This window comes from Vespula pensylvanica, chromosome 15 (assembly GCF_014466175.1).
Source record: "Vespula pensylvanica isolate Volc-1 chromosome 15, ASM1446617v1, whole genome shotgun sequence".
Lineage (NCBI taxonomy): Eukaryota > Metazoa > Arthropoda > Insecta > Hymenoptera > Vespidae > Vespula > Vespula pensylvanica.
Window position 1 is genome coordinate 2,705,158 of NC_057699.1, and position 20,052 is coordinate 2,725,209.

General features: G+C 38.4%; 1 protein-coding gene across 12 annotated transcripts in view; it reads right to left on the reverse strand.

Annotated features, from left to right (window-relative positions):
* The window catches only part of LOC122634677 (dachshund homolog 2), a 215,764-nt gene that overhangs the window by 91,293 nt on the left and 104,419 nt on the right, over positions 1 to 20,052 (reverse strand). For 11 of the 12 annotated variants that reach the window (XR_006328449.1, XM_043823848.1, XM_043823850.1 and 8 more), the window contains 2 exons: positions 16,539 to 16,767; positions 12,792 to 12,854 (listed from right to left, as the gene is read on the reverse strand). Coding sequence is in view for 11 of the 12 variants with exons in the window: in XM_043823848.1 (XP_043679783.1) it covers positions 12,792 to 12,854; positions 16,539 to 16,767 (292 nt within the window). In the remaining variant the exon portion in view is untranslated. The remainder of the gene's footprint in view (positions 1 to 12,791; positions 12,855 to 16,538; positions 16,768 to 20,052) is intronic. The other variant, XM_043823847.1, reaches the window with a different exon arrangement.

A 20,052-nucleotide genomic window follows, 5' to 3' on the forward strand; every position in this document is an offset into this window, starting at 1 on the left:
TATTTCTCCTTTAAAACCTTGCCGCGAGAATATTTTATCGCCCACCACAACTCGCGAATATGCTTTCTCAGAGGAAAGAGAAAAAAAAAAGATAATTCTGAGAGAATACACATACATAACTTTGCCAGAAGAGATACGCTATCTTAGAAAAAAAAGTTTGAGAAAATAACAAGCGCGAATAACAAGGTCGAAGAAAGACAAAAAAAAAAGAAAGGAAGAAAGAAAAAAATTATTATCGCTATTATCGCTGTGAAAATCTTATCTTTCCTTTCGAAACTTATGTAATATAATTAGTAAGTACAAATAAGTATCAAGTATAATTAATTATATACTACTTACGATATAATATAATTAATAAATATTAATAAATGATAAATATAAATATTAAATGTAACTGATAATTGTATTCGATATAATTAATACGTATTAATAAATATTAAATTCTTTTTTTGTTTTCTTTTTCCTTTTTTTTTTTTCTATGAAATCAAAGTACCTTTCGCACTCGTAAATCTAGTAAACTCTATTTGTCCCTACGAAGGGATTATACTAGAGATCATGCAAATCAATTTGACATAAATGGCATAACGTTGATCAATAGAATAACTTTCTAGTTTTTATCGTTTTAGTTTATCCTAAACGTAAGAACAATTCGAGTATCAATTTTACATATATATATATATATATATATATATATATATATATATATATATACATACATATATATCGTACCAAGCATCAAAAGAAAATATAAATGAAAAACCTATGTCCCATTGAAAGTTTATATAGAGCTATTGATCGATTAATTGAGAAACGATTTTCAAGAATTATCACTGGGTCCTTCCACATAATTATTAAGTTCATTCACGTTTCATTCATGTTTCATTCCATTTCATGGGATAATAAATAACATATTATTCATGCGGAAGAACGAAAACGAGACTTCATTGTGTCTTGTAATCGAAAAACTCAAGTTTGAAAAACGACAAACAAATTATTACTGCATTACTTGTTCTAACGAAACTGCAATGTACAAACTGTCGGAATAATATAAGATATATAATATATACAATTCTATAATATATATCTATATATACTTTTTAAATCCCACCACATCAACATCATAAATAAAACATTACAACAATAAAAGTTATATAAAATCTGATGGATAAGATAGATCGTGAAGGTTATAGTGGTAAGTTGGACGTTCTTCGAAAGGGGTTCTTGGGGGTTGGTTACTGTGTCGAAGAGGGTTGGAGTTTAAAGCTTACTTGGACTAAAATTAAGGAACTCGTGATGTACCACGCGCCGATTTCGAGTTAGTCGAGAAGAAGTGGGGTGAATATGTAAAGGGCAGAAGGGTGTGGGGCGGGGGTGGGAAAAGGGCTAGGCCGCAGCTGCGACATCGCGAAATTACGAGGTGCCTGTAGAGAAGTCCTCGTCTTCGTCTTCGTCGTTGTCGTCGTCGTCGTCGTCTCCTTAGTGGAAGCGTTGACAAATGACACGAAGGCAAGTTTTATTATTTTAGATGTCGGCCCATCAGAGAGCCAACGTGGTTACGGCTTATACGAACCCAGACGCCACGGTTGGATGTGTTTTACATATATTTTCAGACGATCTCCCCAGAGTCAACTTCCTCCCTAGCCCCTTCCTCCTTCCCTCCCTCTACCCCCCCTCTCTCTCATCTTTCTTTTCCTCTTTCTCTTCCCTCACCCTTTCTTACCTTCTTTTCTATCGTTTCGAGTTCCTTGACAAATCCCTTCGGAGTTTTATTAGACGAAACTTTTTACGATGAACTTTATGTATCTATAATATCTATCTATCTCTCTCTCTCTTTCTTTCTCTCTATCTATCTTTCTCTGTCTCTATGACAAACGAGTGTTTAGAATAAAAAGAAGTTCGTAGGAATTCGAAACATTTCGAATTTCATCGGCGCACGTTTCCAAACTCACTTGGAATACTCCCTACTACCATTTTTTCTTCTTCTTCCCTCGTGTTTCTCTTTCTACGAGAATAATATCACCGAGAACGTTTGCTTTCGATTTTCCCGCGAGCATATTTACGTTACCGATGACAAATGGTTTTTAAAACGAAGAGAGGATGGAAGAGGAGACGGGATGGGGGAATGGATATGCGGAAATCCCGAAACAACCGTACACCCGTTACAATCTTAAGACGAGCATAGGAAATATCAAGGAGAGAAGAAAGACGAAGAAGATGAAAAATAAGAAGAAGAAGAACAAGAAAATGATGATGATGATAATGATGATGATGATGATGATGAGCCAGAGAGAGAGAGAGAGAGAGAGAGAGAGAGAGAGAGAGAAAGAGACAGAGAAAGAGAAAGAGAAAGAAGAAGGATATCATACATGGAGAAGGAGAAAGATGGAAAGTGCATCGCAGATGCGCCATGACTGATGTTCCTTACTTCCAGATGTAGGAACACTACTATATACACCCATAATACTTTTATCCTTGGTTGTTGTTTGTTCAGAGCGTTCTAAAATACCACCAATGGCAAGCTACGTTGGTAGAAGGGAAATAATGATGAAAAAAAGAAAGAGAAAAAAAAAGAAAAGGAAAGAGGGAAAAGAAGAGTGGGAGGAAAAAAGAAAACGAAGAAAAAAAATCGAAGAGAGAAAGAAAGAGAGAGAAAGAGAAACAGAGAGAGATAGAGTGAGAGTAAGAGAGAGATAAAAAGGAAGAAACGAAAACGAAGTAGTAGTACTTTATGTATGGGTTTGTACGAGCGCGCTCACCCGCGATTATCCTCGTAAAAAATGACGGTTGCATCAACAACGTCGAACACGTGTACTTGTAACGTCGTCCTCCGAGATGTTAGGCTTTCATCGTCCTCGATGATGGACGTCTATCACGTGAGACAACGTTCTCGTCGCGGCCTCCTTTTCCTTCTTCTCTTTTTCTTTTTCTTCTTCTTCTTGTTCTTTTTCTTCGTCTTCTTCCTCTTCCTCTTTCTCTTCTTCTTCTTGTTCTTTTTCTTCTTCTTCTTCTTCTTCTTTACATTCTTTTACCACTTTTACTTCGCCCTCTTTTCCGTTCTCCTCTCTTTCGAGCCGCTGTGAAGTCTTCCTACGAGTTGCTCGTTAACGTTCTAACAGCATACTGATCGCTGTATACTCAGAGGGCAGGACGTTCCGTTTTTCCTTTACCTCTAGGAAATAGTAAACATATGATACGACCTAGCATACAATGTCAACGGAATACAATCATCCCGATGCAAAAGAAAAACAGCTTAGTTGCGTAGTAATTTACTTACATGGAAATAATAACGTCGCAACAACAAATAAATGGGCCTTGAAGAGAAATGAAAACAATGACGGAATAACGTGTGTATATCGAACGTTCTCTACGTACTTACATAGGTATGTACATACATACGTATATATGCGTGGGAAGGAATAACTTTTTACGAAGAATTATTATGTATCGAATGAAACTATTTTTTTATATTTGATTGAAATAAAATAGGCAATTGCAAAATTGCACGAAAAAAAAAGAAAAAAAAGAAAAATAGAATCTAGGGAAGAAAATGAGAGAGAAAAAAGAGAAAGAGAGAGAGAGAGAGAAAGAGAGAGATAAAAAGGGGTAGGTTCGGAAAGATCCGTTTAGGGGACTTATCAATTACCGGGGACGAGCAGGAGCCACTTTTCGTTGGAGCCTGGCTTTTACGTGCGGCTATGTAAATTGAAGAGGTTACACGGTTTTACATATTTCAACAGATTCCTGTCACTCGTGTAGAAGACGAAAGATAGATAGAGAGAGAGAGAGAGAGAGAGAGAGAGAGAGGGAGAGAGAGAGAGAGAGAGAGAGAGTAAAGAGAAAGAGAGAGAAAAAGAAAGAGAAAGAGAAGGGAGAGAATGGCGCAGAGAGACGGCTGGTGTGGTAGCCACTCGAAAAGTGCTGGGCGAAGCGTTTCGTCGAGTGTTTTATGGAAAGCTTTAGAATTGTAGATTTTCTCTCTCTCATGTTCACGGGATTTATGATGGCCGCCGACGGCAAGCGAGAAACGTTCAACGTGTGCATTCTCTCTCTTTCTCTCTCTTTCCTCCCTATGTCTGCTGCTACTTGCAGCCATGGCGAAAATATATAAAAGGATATTATTTAAATTCTTGACAAATTTCAAACTCGAGCCTTCTTGTCTTTGGCACGTCAAAAACATATTTTTCAAGTCGTGATCAATGTTGAGAGGTCAACCATGGGAAGAAGAACCATCGAGTTTATATCTATCTATCTTTCTATCTATCTATCTCTTTCTCTCTCATACTCTTTTTCTTTCTTACTATCTTTATATATCTACTCTTTTTCTCTTTCAAGGAGAACGCCCGCGAGCGATGTGACTCGCTATTGGATTTCGATTGAAAAACGATTATTCTTATCGAGTGACCCGTGGACTCGCAGCTCCTGCTCGTTTGTCATCGCCCGTTACGCTTTTCTCTCTCTTTCACTCTATCTCTCTCTCTCTCTCTCTCTCTTTCTTTCTTTCTATCTTTCTCTTTTACTGTCACCACCAGCATCCCCGAACATCGTGAAGGATCTTTTCTCCCATCCTTCTTACTTTCCAACTCTTCTCTCCTATGTCCCTGGCAAACTTTCACGATTCCTGTCCCGACGATCGACGGTTCTTCCGTATTTTCTTTTTCTTTTCTTTTTTTCTTTCGTATTTCTTTTTTTTCCTTTTTTCTTTTTCCATTTTTTTTTTTCTTCAAACGACATGACTTATTGCTTTCTATACTTATATAACAATGGTTTTTTTCTATCCGTTATAAAAAATTATTAATATTTGAAAATAACATCAGAAAGAAATCTGAAGTATTGCTTCGTTCATCCGAATATTATTCGTTCCTTCTCTTTGTTTCTTATTTTTTTATTTCTTTTTTTCATTTCCACCCTAAATATCTTTAAACGTCGAAAATAGAAAAGGATGAGCGGAAGAATTTGATTTGGGAGGGAGCAATAGTCGGAACTGCAGAGCATACATGAAACTGTTTGATCTGTATGCATATCGTAGCAGCTCTCAGTTTCACAAATTCTCTCTCTCTCTCTCTCTCTCTCTCCCTTTCTCTTTCTCTCTCCATACAGTAGAAACGAAGAGAGAGAGAGAGAGAGAGAAAGAGAGAGAGAAAGAGAGAAAGAGGGCCTGACCCTGCAGGGCAAGCACGTATTTGCAGAAGGGTCGCTGATAACACGACACCGGACCCATATATTTATACGTATGTATGTGTTCGTATTCTCGTGAATGCGGACGGACACTGTAAATATTAGTTCATTACCAAAAGTGCCAGTAGAACCATGGCTACGAACGTTTGTTAGAACTGTATCGAACCGCAGGAACGTTCGTTCGCGGTTTATTTAATACCACCCTTTTAACTGCTCTTCTCGATTTCATTCCTCTTTCTTCCTTCTCTCTGTCTCTCTCTCTCTCTCTCTCTCTCTCTCTCTCTCTCTCTCTCTCTCTCTCTCTTACATTCTAATAACATTTATGGAGTAAAACAGATTTAGAAACTAATCGATATTGTTTAGGGAGCACATTTAATTCACGAAAGGGATTTCAATGAAAATTAAATCGATGTCTATATCTTGGAATTAAAGGAGAAAGAAAATTGAAAAAAAAAAAATAGGAAAAAGAAAAAGGAGAAGAAAAAAAAAGATTTCCTCTTGTCACGCAAAAGACATCGATATCTACACGTATACATACATATATGTATATATATATTTACACACATATACACGCGCACATACACACGTGCACTAAGAATTATCCGTTCGTTTCGATATAATCGAAGCGATGGAGCCCGTTAGAGACTTTCCATCAAATCGATCCAATTCCCATAGGGGGCTCAGTAGTGAACGAAGGAAGGAAGGAAGGAAGGAAGGAAGGAAGGAAGGAAGGAAGGAAGGAAGGATGAAGGAGAGGGAGAAGAAGAGGGAGAGAGGAAAGACGAGCTCGGAAACGTTTTGCCGGAAGTATTGCATGTTGTGGGTTCATAAATAAGATTACGAGAAGGTGCTCGTACTCATAGTAGTAATAAGCGAGCGGGTGGTCAAAAGAAAGAGACAGATATATGAAAGAAAACCTAAATGAGAAGAAGAGAGAAGAGAAAACTCAACTTGATAATATAGTATTATCGTGTGTGTGAAAGGGGGAATCATTTAATAAGAATAATATATCTTGACCGATTCAACGATACCCGAATTGATGTTTCATAGAAAAGTAGAAACAAAGGCAAACGATATATCTAGGTATATCGTTAATACTACGCGTTTGATACTAATCTTTATTGGTTTAGTTTCTTTCTTTTCCCTTTTTTTTTTTTTTTTCTTTTGGAGATACAAACGATACGATTGAGAATATTTCTAATTGTAATTATCTTTTCAATCGAGAAACGTAAGAGATTTTCTTAGGAAATTTGATCGTTAAACAAAGTTAATTTGGTAACATCCTGTTCCAGTTAAAAGTATAGAGTTCAACGATCCTTCGTCGGCACTAATCGTAGGAATAATTAGTACGGAGCTTAACGTTGCTGGTAGGAAGACGGTGACACGTCAAGTCTTCTCTCTCTCTCTTTCTCTTTCTAACGTCGAGGTTCGTTCGCCACACGACTCAACAAATTAGATGACGATGATCGTAAGCTCGTTAGTCTTCGGAACGACCGATCGTCGAGAAAATATCGTCGGCGGTACTTTCGACGATAGACGGAACAAGAACGAAAGATAGATACAGAGAGTGTAGACGAGACAGAGAGTGAGAGAGAGATAGAGAGAGAAGATGGTTTAACGATGAAATACGAAAAGAACCGAAAAAATGGCGAGTCGACTTTGGATGACAATTTCACGGTACATTAGTCCTACTACTCTCTCGGTGTATATATAAAACGTATGTGTTTGCGTATGGCACATCGTTACGCCCTGAGACCAGGACTAATTATGTTTTTAATTAATCACCGTTTTGTCGCACGAGAGGAGGAACGAAAACGCGTCGAGGCGTTGAAGTCACCGGCTTTCGCTCGTCGCGTGCCAAAGTTTGCTCGGTGTACCTCGTTACCGAGCGCCGACGTACGTTCTAATAATGCACCTTGGTAAAACATGACACCTTCCTACACACACACACACACACGCATACACGCACATATATATATATATATACATACATACACAACGACTTTCTATCTGTCCGTCTCTCTTTCTCTCTATTTTTCTCTTTTTTCCTTCTTCCTTTTTCTCACAGTCTCTTCAAGGAAAGAAGTATTTACCGTCCAAGAGACGCGTGACAGGTTTAGGAGACTTCGAACGACGTTCTTTCGACGCATCAACGCAAATGATCCGGAAACTTTGTCGGCAAAGAGAAGGATATTAAATATGTGCATATCCAAAAATATTTTCTAACGGGCCCACCACCGAAGAATTCCTTTGTCTAGACTATGACAACGACGACGACGATGACGACGAGTGGGATATAAATAATTTGTAGTAAATATATGCATATATATGTTTCTTTTTTCCCAAAGTGTTAAAGGATTCGAATCCTTTTGAATACCCGATGAATTATTTAATGAAAAAGAAAGAGAGGAAAAGCAAAAAATAAAAAAAAGGGAAATATATGTGGAATAAAGTGTTAAAGGTCAAAAGGAGAGAAAGATTACATGAAATAATAAAAAGAAAAAAAAAAGAAAAAAGAAGAAAAGAAATAAAAAGAGGAAGGAGATGATCGAGGACGATCGAAATCGTTTCGTGGCGTCGATCAAAACGCACGATCCTTTCTTATATTCCACGAAAAAAGGATATATAAATTATGTATAGAGATATTTTCGAACTAGAACGTTTAGGATAGTCAGTCAAGCGACGTAATACATGTGTGACGTAACACGAGACTCCTTTCGAGAAAGCTTAAGTTAATCGGGAGAATCCTGCGATTTAACCTCCTTTCTTCGATGCACGGTTCCACATAATCGATTCGTAGAAAGGATCGAACGGGCTATGTTAGTATGTTTCCAAGGATGATCCCTTTTTGTCACGTTGGATCAACTATTTTTGTCTGAGGTAGATCTCTCGATCGTTATTCACTCGAAAATTCAGACTCACGCGAGCCATCCTCTTATTTTTAACATAGTTTTATCAAGAAAATCATTTCGAGTGGTTAATTGTTCTTTCTCCTGAATCATTTTAAATAAAAACCAGATCACGAAGAGTCACGATCTAATAACTCCAAAATACCACGATTTTTAGTGTCCCATTTTTTTTCTTTCATTTTTTTTCTCTTGTTGTATAAAAAAATTGTATCGTACGCGTCGAACGAATACGTTAATTAACATCGAAGTTAATTAATCCATTAAAACGCGTTAAAGAAAAAATAGACAAAAAAATTAAAAAAAAAAAAGCGTAACGATAACGTCGAAAGGATAAACTTGAAATACCGAACCTAATTCGGTCGAATTTTTAACAACGTATTTTCGTTGTTAAAAATTAAATCTCTACGATTATCGCGTTAACGAATTAAATATTATACCTTATCGTTACAACTTATTAACTTATAAATTTGTGAATTCTCTGACAAATTCTTTAAGATTCTCAGCTTACATATTCGGCTTATAGTTAAGTATTAAATAGATAAACGCGTTAACACGCAAATAGACGTATCATCATGCACACAATTGCAATCAATCGACGTTCTTCAAAGACGAAATGCATTTCTCAAGGCGTTAATCGTAACGCATCATTATTACACGCACGAAAGCGAAGCTATGTTGTACTACTTGAGTAGAGGATGGTGTAACGCAGCGGGACTCGCGTCAAACGTCTGCGAGACATAAATACGTCAGGGCATGGTGTGCGTGCCAAGGCGCTGACAGTTCGTTTGAGTGCAATTAGCGTCTCTCCTTCTCACCGTACCCCTACCTCCCCCTCTCCTCCTTCTTCACTCCCCACTCGTACTCTCCCCTATCCTCCCATCCTTGTTCATAGTCGACGCCTCATGAGCTTGCTATCGCGTAACAGATCGCCGAATGAAATTACCTGTTTCTCTTATTTTTCATTCCCTTATTCTTCATTCTCTTACTATAAAACCCATAGAAATGAAAATATATTATACAAAATATGTATATATGAAATCAGAAATATAAAATATACGAGATAAGAAAGATATCGATTAAAACGATATAATAACAGAATTCGTTTCTAACTCTAAATATTGTTTTAATTTAATTGTTATCTAATGTACGGAGATACTGCGATTGGTATTAGATTCATTTTCGAATCGAATAATCGATCATGTAGAAAAGGCTATAGTTGACATTAACAAACGTTTTCGTTTAATTCACAACCAGAGAGAGGAAAAGTGAGTGAGCGAGCGAGCGAGCAAACGAGAGAGAAAGAGGAAGAGGGTGGAAGGGAGGTCAGAGGGGGGCAGGGGAAGAGGAAACGAGCACATAGCACGAATCGCCCATAACGAGGAGGCTCAACTTTATGAATATTATTTTCCAGCAGATGTCCCGGACGATAGGAGCCTCGTCGACGTCGCCGACGACGTCGTTCTGGTAATTAATGACGCTTACCCGAGAAAAGAGAGAGAGAGAGATTCATAGCTAGGGTTGCGATCGTTACGAGAAAGAGAAAGAGAGAAGATACACGAAACCTCGAGGAAGCTAAAAAGAGAGAAAGAGAAAAGTAGTAACGAAAATAGAAGAAGAAGAAGAAGAAGAAGAAGAAGAAGGAGAAGGGGATAGAATTTTGGCAGGAGGGTTCGACGATAAGAAAATCCAGCTTGGTGAAACCAATAGCAACTCAACGGTTGGATGTTGGATAGAGAACGACAATGCGCTTTGAATTATGCTAGAATGACTCGGTAGTTTTAAAGCCAGGAAGCCGACATTAGCGCATTGATACCAGAACGTTCTGGGGGACCATTAATATTACTTACTTTACGGGCTAAATTCTCTCTCTCTCTCTCTCTCTCTCTCTCTCTCTCGCACTCTCTCCAACATAGAGAAAGAGACTGTATGTTGAGTAGAGAGACAGAGAGAGACAGAGAGAGAGAGAGAGAGAGAGAGAGAGAGAGGTTTGCCTCTGTCGGAGGGTCGTGCTCGCGTTTTAACCGGCCGCCTCTATCCGGGGCTCGTAGCTCCGCGTATTCGCGAGTTTACCGCAGAATCAGATTATTATCTCGCGCGTACCCTCTCCACGCATTTCTCCCGGGAGGCCAGCAGCCACCCAGCTAGAGCCACCCATTGTCACCGTACCGCGCTGCCGGCCGGGCTTAACGAGCTAAATTGGGAAATCGATGATGATGTCGCGATTCTCCGTAGTCAGGTTTTTACTTCGCTTCGATTAACGTTCGATCCTCTTGGATGTTCCGGTGTCAAACATATACATATATATAGAGATACGTATAATAGAAATATAAAGATATTATAATAGATCTATTGGGAATAATATCTGTAATAATCTTAGAATGAAAAAAGAAATGTATATATATATTTTTTTGTTTGTGAAAGAGTTTGTGAAAGAAAGAAACACTCTATAGATATTCGAAAATTGAATTTAAACGTGCGAAGGAAAAAGACAAACGAGCGGTATAATTCTTCCCAAACGAAAAAGGAAACCTTCCGTCGAGTTAAACGTTTGTCACGTGCAAAAGCGCTTGGATTAGACTCGACGTGGGATAACAGTCGAAAGAGAAGAAGAAAGAGAAGGAGAAAGATAAAGATAAAGAGGAAGTGAGAGGGCGTGAGTTGGACGAAGAACGGGCAAGCTGCTGTAACACCAGCTCTCTCTCTCTCTCCCTCTCTCTCTCTCTCTTTCTCTTACTTTCTCTCTCTTGCTCTCCGTTTGCTTGTAAAATCAAAAGGACAAACAATTAATAACGGCGTTGCCGGCGATTAATCAGAATTTAACTCTCAGTTAAATACTCGGGGGTTCGTTTCGTGCTTGTGGCCTCTCTCTCTCTTTCTCTCTCTTTCTTTATCTCTTTCTCTGTTGGTCCAGTCGAAAAGAGAGAGAAAGAGATACAAGGAAGAGAGATATAGAGAAGGAAAGAGGGGAAGAGAGAGAGAGAGAGAGAGAGAGAGAGAGAGAGAGCTCGAAAGGGGTGAGAGCACGCAGAATAAACAAAGGTTTACATCAGTGTCAGTCGCAACAAGTCCGAATTCGTCTAGGGTTCTCGGCATGAATATTCACGGCTGCTCTCGCTTGTCCGTCCCTTCGAGCCACCCTTCGGTTCTCCGTTTGCCTCAACCGGCCGTCGATCCACCCCCATATACGCTAACGCTTCCTCCTCCGTGCCTCGTCGTCCATTTACCACCCCCTGCGATATCCATCGAACGGCTACCAGTCAAAGGCCCGAAATCACAATACGCGTTTGTCCGGTTGACGAAGTCAACGCTGGGCGGCTGCTAAAGCAAATAGAATGTGAGGGCGATCGCCACGGGCCTGATGAAAGAGAGAAAAGAGAGAGAGAGAGAAAGAAAGAGATAAAGAGAAAGAGACCGGACCAGTGGTCATTACCTTTGAATTGGAAATGACGTTTCCAACGTTATCGTCGAGTGCCGATTTTCAAAGCTCGTTTTAACGATCGCTCGAGTCTCTTATTTGATCGAAACCCTCGATACTCGAATTTCCAAGGAAAAGGAGAAAGAGACAAAGAGAGATAAACATCGATAAACTTTCAAAGAATCGAATCGACCGTCTTATATGTCTAACTACTTCTAACCATCAATGATCACCTGTCTATTACTACTACTATTAGCACCAGTACTGATACTACTACTATTACTTCTTAAGATAAAAGGGAAATCGGCTTAGTGAAGGTTTTAGCGAGCCCTTTCGCCAAGAGAAAATTGCCGAACGGTCGATGCGAGTGTTTCGAGGCCAACCGAATGATTTAATCCCCGAATGATGGACGTTCACGTCGCGACGATGATCTGCGTGCCGTGAAGTGACAAGTGGTTAGGATCACGGGGAAACATCGTGGCTCTGTGTGGTTGCGCTCTGAGTGTGCGCAGGTTACTGGTATCGGAGCAGCAACTCGCGGTTCTCTATTGGTATTTGCTATATATCGGTGACTCTCGCTTGCTTTCCATCCAGACCAGAAGGAAAGAGGGGTATGTAGTTTCAGGGAGGTGTGTAGAGTTTGCGAGAGAGACAGAGACAGAGAGAAAGAGAGACAGAGAGAGAGAGAGAGAGAGAGAGAAAGTGGGATGAGAGAGGCGGAGAGCTCGAACCGTACAAATCATGTTGGCATTACCGCGTCAGGCCTCAGGACTCAACCTGTCGTGCGACCGGAAACTCGACGCTTCACGGTAATACTGATTTATCGGAAGTGCAACGGGTTGGTATGCAACGCTGATGCAACGCATACGCGTCAGGGACACGTGATTTCGGCGTTACGAGGATCTTCGGGAATAACGAGATTTCCTTTTTTTCTTTTTTCTTTTTTCTTTGTTTCGTTTTATTTTGTTTTCTTTTTCCTTTTTTCTCTTGAATTTCTTTGCTTCGTTCTTCCCTAATTTTTTTTCCTCTTTCTCTCTTCTTTCTTTCCTCTTTTTTAATCTTATTTTTCTTCTCAATTCCGAAAACCGAAATGTCGAAACGTATAGCGCCGTAATCGATATCGAAACGCGATTTCTAAAAAAGTCGACTCGTTAAAATGTTCTCGTTCGATAAGATTCGCTTGTAATAATATCTCTCTTCCCTTTCGAAGATCGACAAAACAGAATTATTACTTTTTTAAGGAGTTAACGAGATTAGATCGATAGGCTTATTACTTGTGTGTCTCTTCCTACCTTTCAAGGTGTTTGACAATGTCTTCGTAGGCAGCTCGGCAGTTTTCCCATACCGTCCCGGACCTGTGGAACACAAAAGGCAATACTTGAGGTAAAACAGGACAGAACATAAGAAACTTTTGCGACAATATTTTTCACGTAGGGATTGGATTTCCCTGATCAGTCTTTCTGATCAAGGAGAGGAAGGATTTTAAAGAAAGACAAAAAGAAAAGAGAATTGTGACGAGAGAGAAGGGAGAGGGGAGGATGCAGATGGACAGAAGGTGAGATGGAGAGAGGAGGGAAGAGGAGGACTGGGTGATAGAGATTTTTCCTCTTCGTCTACCTAAGATGGATATCTCATTTTTTCTTTTTCTTTTTTTTTTCGATTCACCGGGTTGACCGACTCCTGTGCTAACACGAATATGCCGCTGGTGCTTTGAAGTACGATGATTAAAAGAGACGTCAGAGTTACGAAGAAACGAACCTAATTCCGATCCCTAACGACTACGTCTCCGTCTCTGTCTCCGTCTTCGTCTTCGAGTGGCACGGGAGGATACAGCTAATGAGAAAAACATAGCTAAGAAGAGAACCTACTACCTTATTATCCGCGATGGACCGCGATGGTAGAATGAAAGAGTAACACATTTTTAATGAAGATTCCAAAAGAAGAAAAAAGAAAAATTCCACGTTCAATTTCCGACCAATCTAATATTTTCAACTTGAGATAACGATTGACACAACAGATAACGTGTCAAAATATTGCGCGATAATTTCGATAAATCAAATACAAATTTTCATTTAAGATACACCCTTTTATTATTTTCTTCCATTCTCTTTCTCTCTCTCTCTCTCTCTCTCTCTCTCTCTTGCATTTTTAATTTTAAATATATATATATATATATATATATATATATATATATATATGTATACATCATCATCGATTCCTTCGACTCACTTTTCACTTTAAAAGTAAATTGTTCTCTCTCTCTCTCTCTCTCTCTCTCTCTCTCTCTCTCTTTCTCTGTCTTTCTAAAAATTTAACGTCAACAATGTCTCAAAAGATATCCTACATATATTCGGTATTTATTCGCTGGAAAATGGATAGCACTTTGAAAGGATAGAATGGGTAGGTGAAGGGTGAAGGCGAATGGACAGATGGGAGGACGTGCGTCGAAACTCTGCGTGGAAACTGCTAAAAGAGGATACTGAAGGAGAAGGTGACGAAATATAGAGGATGAGGACGAACAGAGTCCGAGGATAACGATAGGAGAAGCTTCAACTTGTGACGATGTGTATAAAGTATATATATATATATATATATATATATATATATATATATGTGATAGTATGGGTTGCTTTACGATGGGGTTGCGTTGAATTAATCATATTCCGGTGTTTGTCGTGCCGCCCCCAGACGTAATCCGTCTTACCTCCCGATCTCTGTCTCTTTCTCTTTCTCTCTCTCTTTCTCTATCTATCTCTCTCTCTCTCTCTCTCTCTCTCTCTCTCTCTCTCCCTCTCGTTCTGCGATAGATTTGCATTTTAATTAAAAGCAAAGCGCTGAAATCATAATGCGAAACTCACGACGTCGCCTGCGTTACATTAACCGAGGCCTATGTAAGTACCAGCACGATCGAAAAGAAATCTAAATGATCTTCTTCTTTTCAAACGTCTTATCATTTTTTATTTCTTTTTCTTGTTCATCTTTTCTTTTCCTTTTCTTTTTTTTTTTCTCGAATTCATTTATCACAAGAAACTACATTGACTTTAATTTTTTTTCTTCTTTCGAACAACAGTTACACGCGTTGAAATGTTATGAAATGTAATATTATAATTTTCGAATGATGTGAAAATTTATTATCTATAAGTAACTACATTTCTAATTAATCGAATGAATCAACGAGGGTTAATATGTTAAGGCAAACTCGAGGCTAATTACAGCAGGCGGATGTAATCGAAAATTAAGGCGAATCTCGAAAGCTTCGAGCTTGTCAGAAAGATAGAGAGAGAGAGAGAGAGAGAGAGAGAGAGAGATTGAGAGAAAGAGAGAGGGTCGCATCTATTAGAAACGCGTTAACAAATGCCAGGATTAGTATCGCGTTTAGAACCCCTCAAGTACGCGCCCTTAGGATCGAAGCGACGTCTCTACACCGGATTTCGTCCTTCTGCTTTCGCGCGTCTCGCGAGATCTTCTTCCTCTTCCGCTGAGATCGAATAAGCTACGATATTCGTCTTAAAACCGCAACGCTTCGGAGATTTACAACTCCAGACTATGCGTTACATCATTTCCCAATTCAAAGTTCAAACAAAATGCAGCTTGTTAATTATATTGAATAAATAAATATATATATATTTAAATATATATATATTTAAATATATTTTCTTTTTCTTTTATTTCAATGAGAAACATAATTTCGTAAATAAGAACATTATTTTCATATCATATTTATTACGTTATTCTAATACCAAATAAAGAAATTATTTTCGAGTGTCAGCATATTTTTTTTTTTTTTTTATTATCATGATCGCAACTTATCAAGTGCATATAAGATCTTAATATAAAAATATTTTCATGTTGTTCTTCCACGATAGCTCTCATCAAATGCTAAAAAGAGAGAGAGAGAGAGAGAGAGAGAGAGAGAGAAAGAGAAAGTAGAGTTCAACGAAGTACACATCGTGTTGTTAAGAGAGAATAGATATCTTCAAAGAACGTGAAAGAAGAATAAGAATCCAAGGAAAGCGAGAGAAGACGTTCTCTTAAGAACTAAGAAAAGAGAAAGAGAGATCAAGCGGTGTCGAGACCCCTTGGATTTCCACGGCTTCGCCGTCTCTTCAAATCCTCTTAAAGTTGTATTCTTTTGGCCTCGCCAGCCCCTCTTGTAACATCGCGACAGTCCCAACAACGCGAACGTGTCTTAGGGATCTATTGTGGAAGAAACTTAAAACAAATAAATCCAATTTCAGAATGAAACGTCTACTCCCTATTATCCCCCTTCTAAAGGACAATTTTCATTCGTCTTAACTTTTACGATTGACACTTTTTTTCTTTCTCTTCCATTTCTTTTTTCTTCTTTTTATCAAAAATTTTTATCATAAAAATAATACGGATGAATGGTATATTTTCTTAAAAACGATTTAAGAAAATATTAGAAACGACCGTCGACGAAAATTTAATCGATAAAAAATCCAACAAAGAGAACGATTAATAAAATATTGTAATAATACGAAAGAATGTTTTTTATTGTATAAAAGGACGATGATCGACCATGAAATTTTCTCCTGTTTCATTCCTTTCACTCTCTCTCTCTCTCTCTCTCTCTCTCTCTCTTTCTCTCTTTTTTCACACACGCACGGGCAACGTTCTCAGGTGGCTCGTAAAATCCTAACCGATGTTAATGAAAATGTTTCCCGCTGGGACACAGTCGTCGCTTCCGAAATATCGCCCATAGTGTCACGATAACATCTTGCTCTCGTCCCGTACGATAACATTTTAATCCCTTGAAACACCATGAACGTGTTCCAATGAAAGGTCCTTCTCAATGAAATATTATAACATCAATGACATCTATTCGAACACAAAACATGCAACGGCCAAGTAAAAAATAATTTTCGAACACGATTACGAAGGCTTCGAATAATTCTGAAATGATACTCATATAATAAAGACGACTATCGATAACGATAATAGTAAAAAAAAAAAATAAAGATAAAAAAAAATAAAAGGAAAAAGAAAAGGAAGAAAAGGATTATTGAAATAAAACTGACCTCGCGAGCGCCTCGATGTTGGTCATATTTGGATTAACCTTGAGACCTTGCTCGGCACGAGCCTGAGCCTGTGCTTGAAGATGATGCGGCAGACTTGCTGGCGAGAGTATGGCTGTGTGTCCTGCACCTGGGTGTCCTCCCAACTGCATGAATTGCATGTGACTGAGGTGTGTGGGTGGATGATTATAGCCGTTCGCTAAAAGCGGTGACTTTTCCATCCTTGGTACATCTGTGAACAAAGAGGAAAGAAAAAGAATACATGAAACAGCTGTCCTATCCTGTAATCTTCTTTTTCTTCATTTCTTTCTCTTTTTTTCACCTTTTTTATTTTTTTATTTTTTTTGGGGGGAGGGGGAGGAACGGAGGAGAACTTTTTTAATCCGGTAACTTAAAATATCTACGATAATAAAATTAAAAGAAAAAAAAAAGATTAAGTTAAAATTCGATGTCTCAATTCTTTTAATAATATGATTGATCGTTAATTTATTTTTAGATTAGATTAATACTACTACTTCCCTATGAATAGATAAATACATGGGACGTAGTAACTTCGGATAAAGACGAGGGAAAACGGGAAAAGGGATAGGAAGGACATAGGGACAACGGAGAAGGGTGCAAGGGTATCCGGATTTCAGTGAAATCAGGCGAGACGTGAAGCTCGTGGCAAGCCTCGGATAAAGAGCGCTTTCGTAGGCTTGATGGATCGCCGGCCGCTTAACCAAATATCAATCACAACGGCTAGCGCAACGGCAGCTCTCTGCATATAATCTGCGCGTTGATTTGCGTTTGCGTCCTCGTCGTTCTCGTCCTCGTAGTTGTCGTCATCGTCATCGTCATCGTCATCGTCATCGTCATCGTCATCGTCATCGTCATCGTCATCGTCGTCGTAGTCGTAGTCGTAGTCGTAGTCGTGATCGTAGTCGTGCGCGCGTGTTTGCGCATCGACTTAATGGGCCACTCGTGATGGATTTACGTGGCCCTAAGAGGAACAACAATTTTCGACTACTCGATAATCATTTCCTAAGAATTTCCTCTTAAATGTACCATAATCTCCGATCGTTATATTTTTTTTTATTATTATTTTATAATATATATTTAATTGTTATAAAAAGATTTAAATTATTTACATTGTTTTCGCTTCTTTCGTTACGTTTTTATATAATAATGATAACAATAATAATAATAAATACATATATATATATAATTTTCTTTTTTTAGATTTTATAATAATATTAATAATAATAATAATTATTATTATTATCTAATTTAAAAATTTTTTTTTCGTCGACATTTTGTTTATTTGCATATCGAAAAGTCAACTTTTCACTGGAGGGAGAAAAGTCATTGCTATTCCTACGAGTATTATACGGATTTCGATTTTTCAAGGGACGAGAGATTCGATGGGGGGTGGATAGGCGATAATACATGCACGGTCACGTTTTTTGATTGATGGCTCGAACCTTCGACGCCACGATTCAACCCCGTTTGTGTCGTTGTCCCAAGCCTCAACCGTAAAAGATCGTCTACGACGACGCATCGTCGTACTGCCATCGTCATTTGTTGCGGCGACGCGTGCCACCGATAAGTTTCTCGTTTATAAGCGCATAACTGCTATCAACGAAACATGCTTTTCCTCTTTTGCTTCTTTTTTTCATTTTTCTTTTTTTTTTTTTCTTACACATTCACAATAATCTCCTAATCTACATATTTTCTTTTAATATATAACTCAGGTTCGTCGTAACCACGTTAAATCGACGCGTTGATAACAAATATTAATTAGCAATAATACGCATGAAAGCATTTGGGATTTTCCACTTGCCGAGAGATCACTGAAATCGAGAACTATCCGAATACTTTGATATACTTTCTTTTTATTGTTCTTTCTATTTTCTCCCCTCTTCTTCTTTTTTGCATTCTCCGCTAATCATCAAAGAGATCTTTCTAAATCTTTTCTTGATTACCTCGTTTATAACTCGGTTCCTTGATCGACTATACGAACAAATAAAAGTATCCTTCCAAGAAAGGGTAAAGAAGACCGAAATGGCCGATGAAATATTGGACAGGTGAAACTCTTGTCATTTTAAGGTCACGGCCTCGGTCAGAAACTCGTGCGAAAAGGAGGAAGATACTAAGAACGAAGAGTATAGAGAAAGAGAGAGAGAGAGAGAGAGAGAGAAAGATAGAGATAGAGATAAAAAAAGGGAAGAGAAGGAGAAAGAGAGAGAGAGAGAGAGAGATAGACGATATGCAATACACAAGAAGAGAGAGAGAAAGAGAGAGAGAGATAGTTGGAGGTGCCTATTCATTACAAATTATCTAAATGGCAGTGATTTCGGCGGACCGGCTGGCCGTTTGACGAGTAAGTGGCGGTTTCGTTGTTCAGTGACTGCCATTAATCCAAAGCCGTCTCTTTAAAGTTACTCGAAGCAAGTTGCGATATCTTTGACAACCACTGTGGGATCCGGCCCATGACCGGCCCCAAAATTGGACTTATTACAACTTATAGAGCGTGATTTGGACGCTCCGCTCAATAACATACATTATCCCCAATCCATATGATTTAATGAAACTCCTCTAAACTCTCCACTTAACCGCGGTACTCTCTCTTTCTCTCTCTTTCTTTCTCTTTTTCTCTCCTCTTTCTCTATCTTTTATCTTCTCTTTCTTCTCTTACCCATAAGATATACGTATCTACTGTTATTCTAAGCTACAGTAACTCTTTTTTCTCCCCCCCCCTTCTCTTTATATTACTGTTTTTTTTGTCTGTTTTTTCTTTTTTTTTTTTTCTTTCCCTTACGATCACTTGCGACGAACATTCGTCGTTGAAGTTAAGAAAATAAGTGTCATCGATGAAGATCTTCTCTTTTTTCAAGAATTTAAACGAGAGATTTAATCGAGGACGATTGTTCAATGGAAACGAACGATAAAGTACAATTTAAACTAAAGAGTGCCCTTCCTTTAACTTCGCTTTTTTCTCCCACTCCAAGACACCACAAGCAACTCCTTGCCCCTCCCTCAGCTGATGAGGTGACAACCCATAATTATACGGACCGCTTTCAGTCTGAGCTGACTGCAGTGGCATGCAGAGGAGAGGCCTCCATCATCGTCGCTTCTTCTTTCCATGCTTCTTTCTTTCTTTCTTTCTTTCTTTCTCTCTTTCTTTCTCTCTTTCTTTCTCTCTTTATTTCTTTCTTTCTTCTTCTCATTCCTTATCGTCTCCTCCATCTTGTTCCTCGATATTCTTCCGTATTTTATAAATTCATGAAAATCGTCGATAACGATACTCGAAATTAAAATAAAATTTCTATGGAACCATTTTAAAACGGATGTCGATTTAAAACTGAACAGCTGATTTTGACAGATGACATTCGAAATATCGACAAGATATAAAACGAATAAATTTACTCTCCATATTATTTTTAACATATGTACGTACGTATGTGTATCAATATTGATATCAAAAGATGTAATAAAGAAGATGAGAATAAAGAGTATAAGAGAAGGGAGAAGAGAG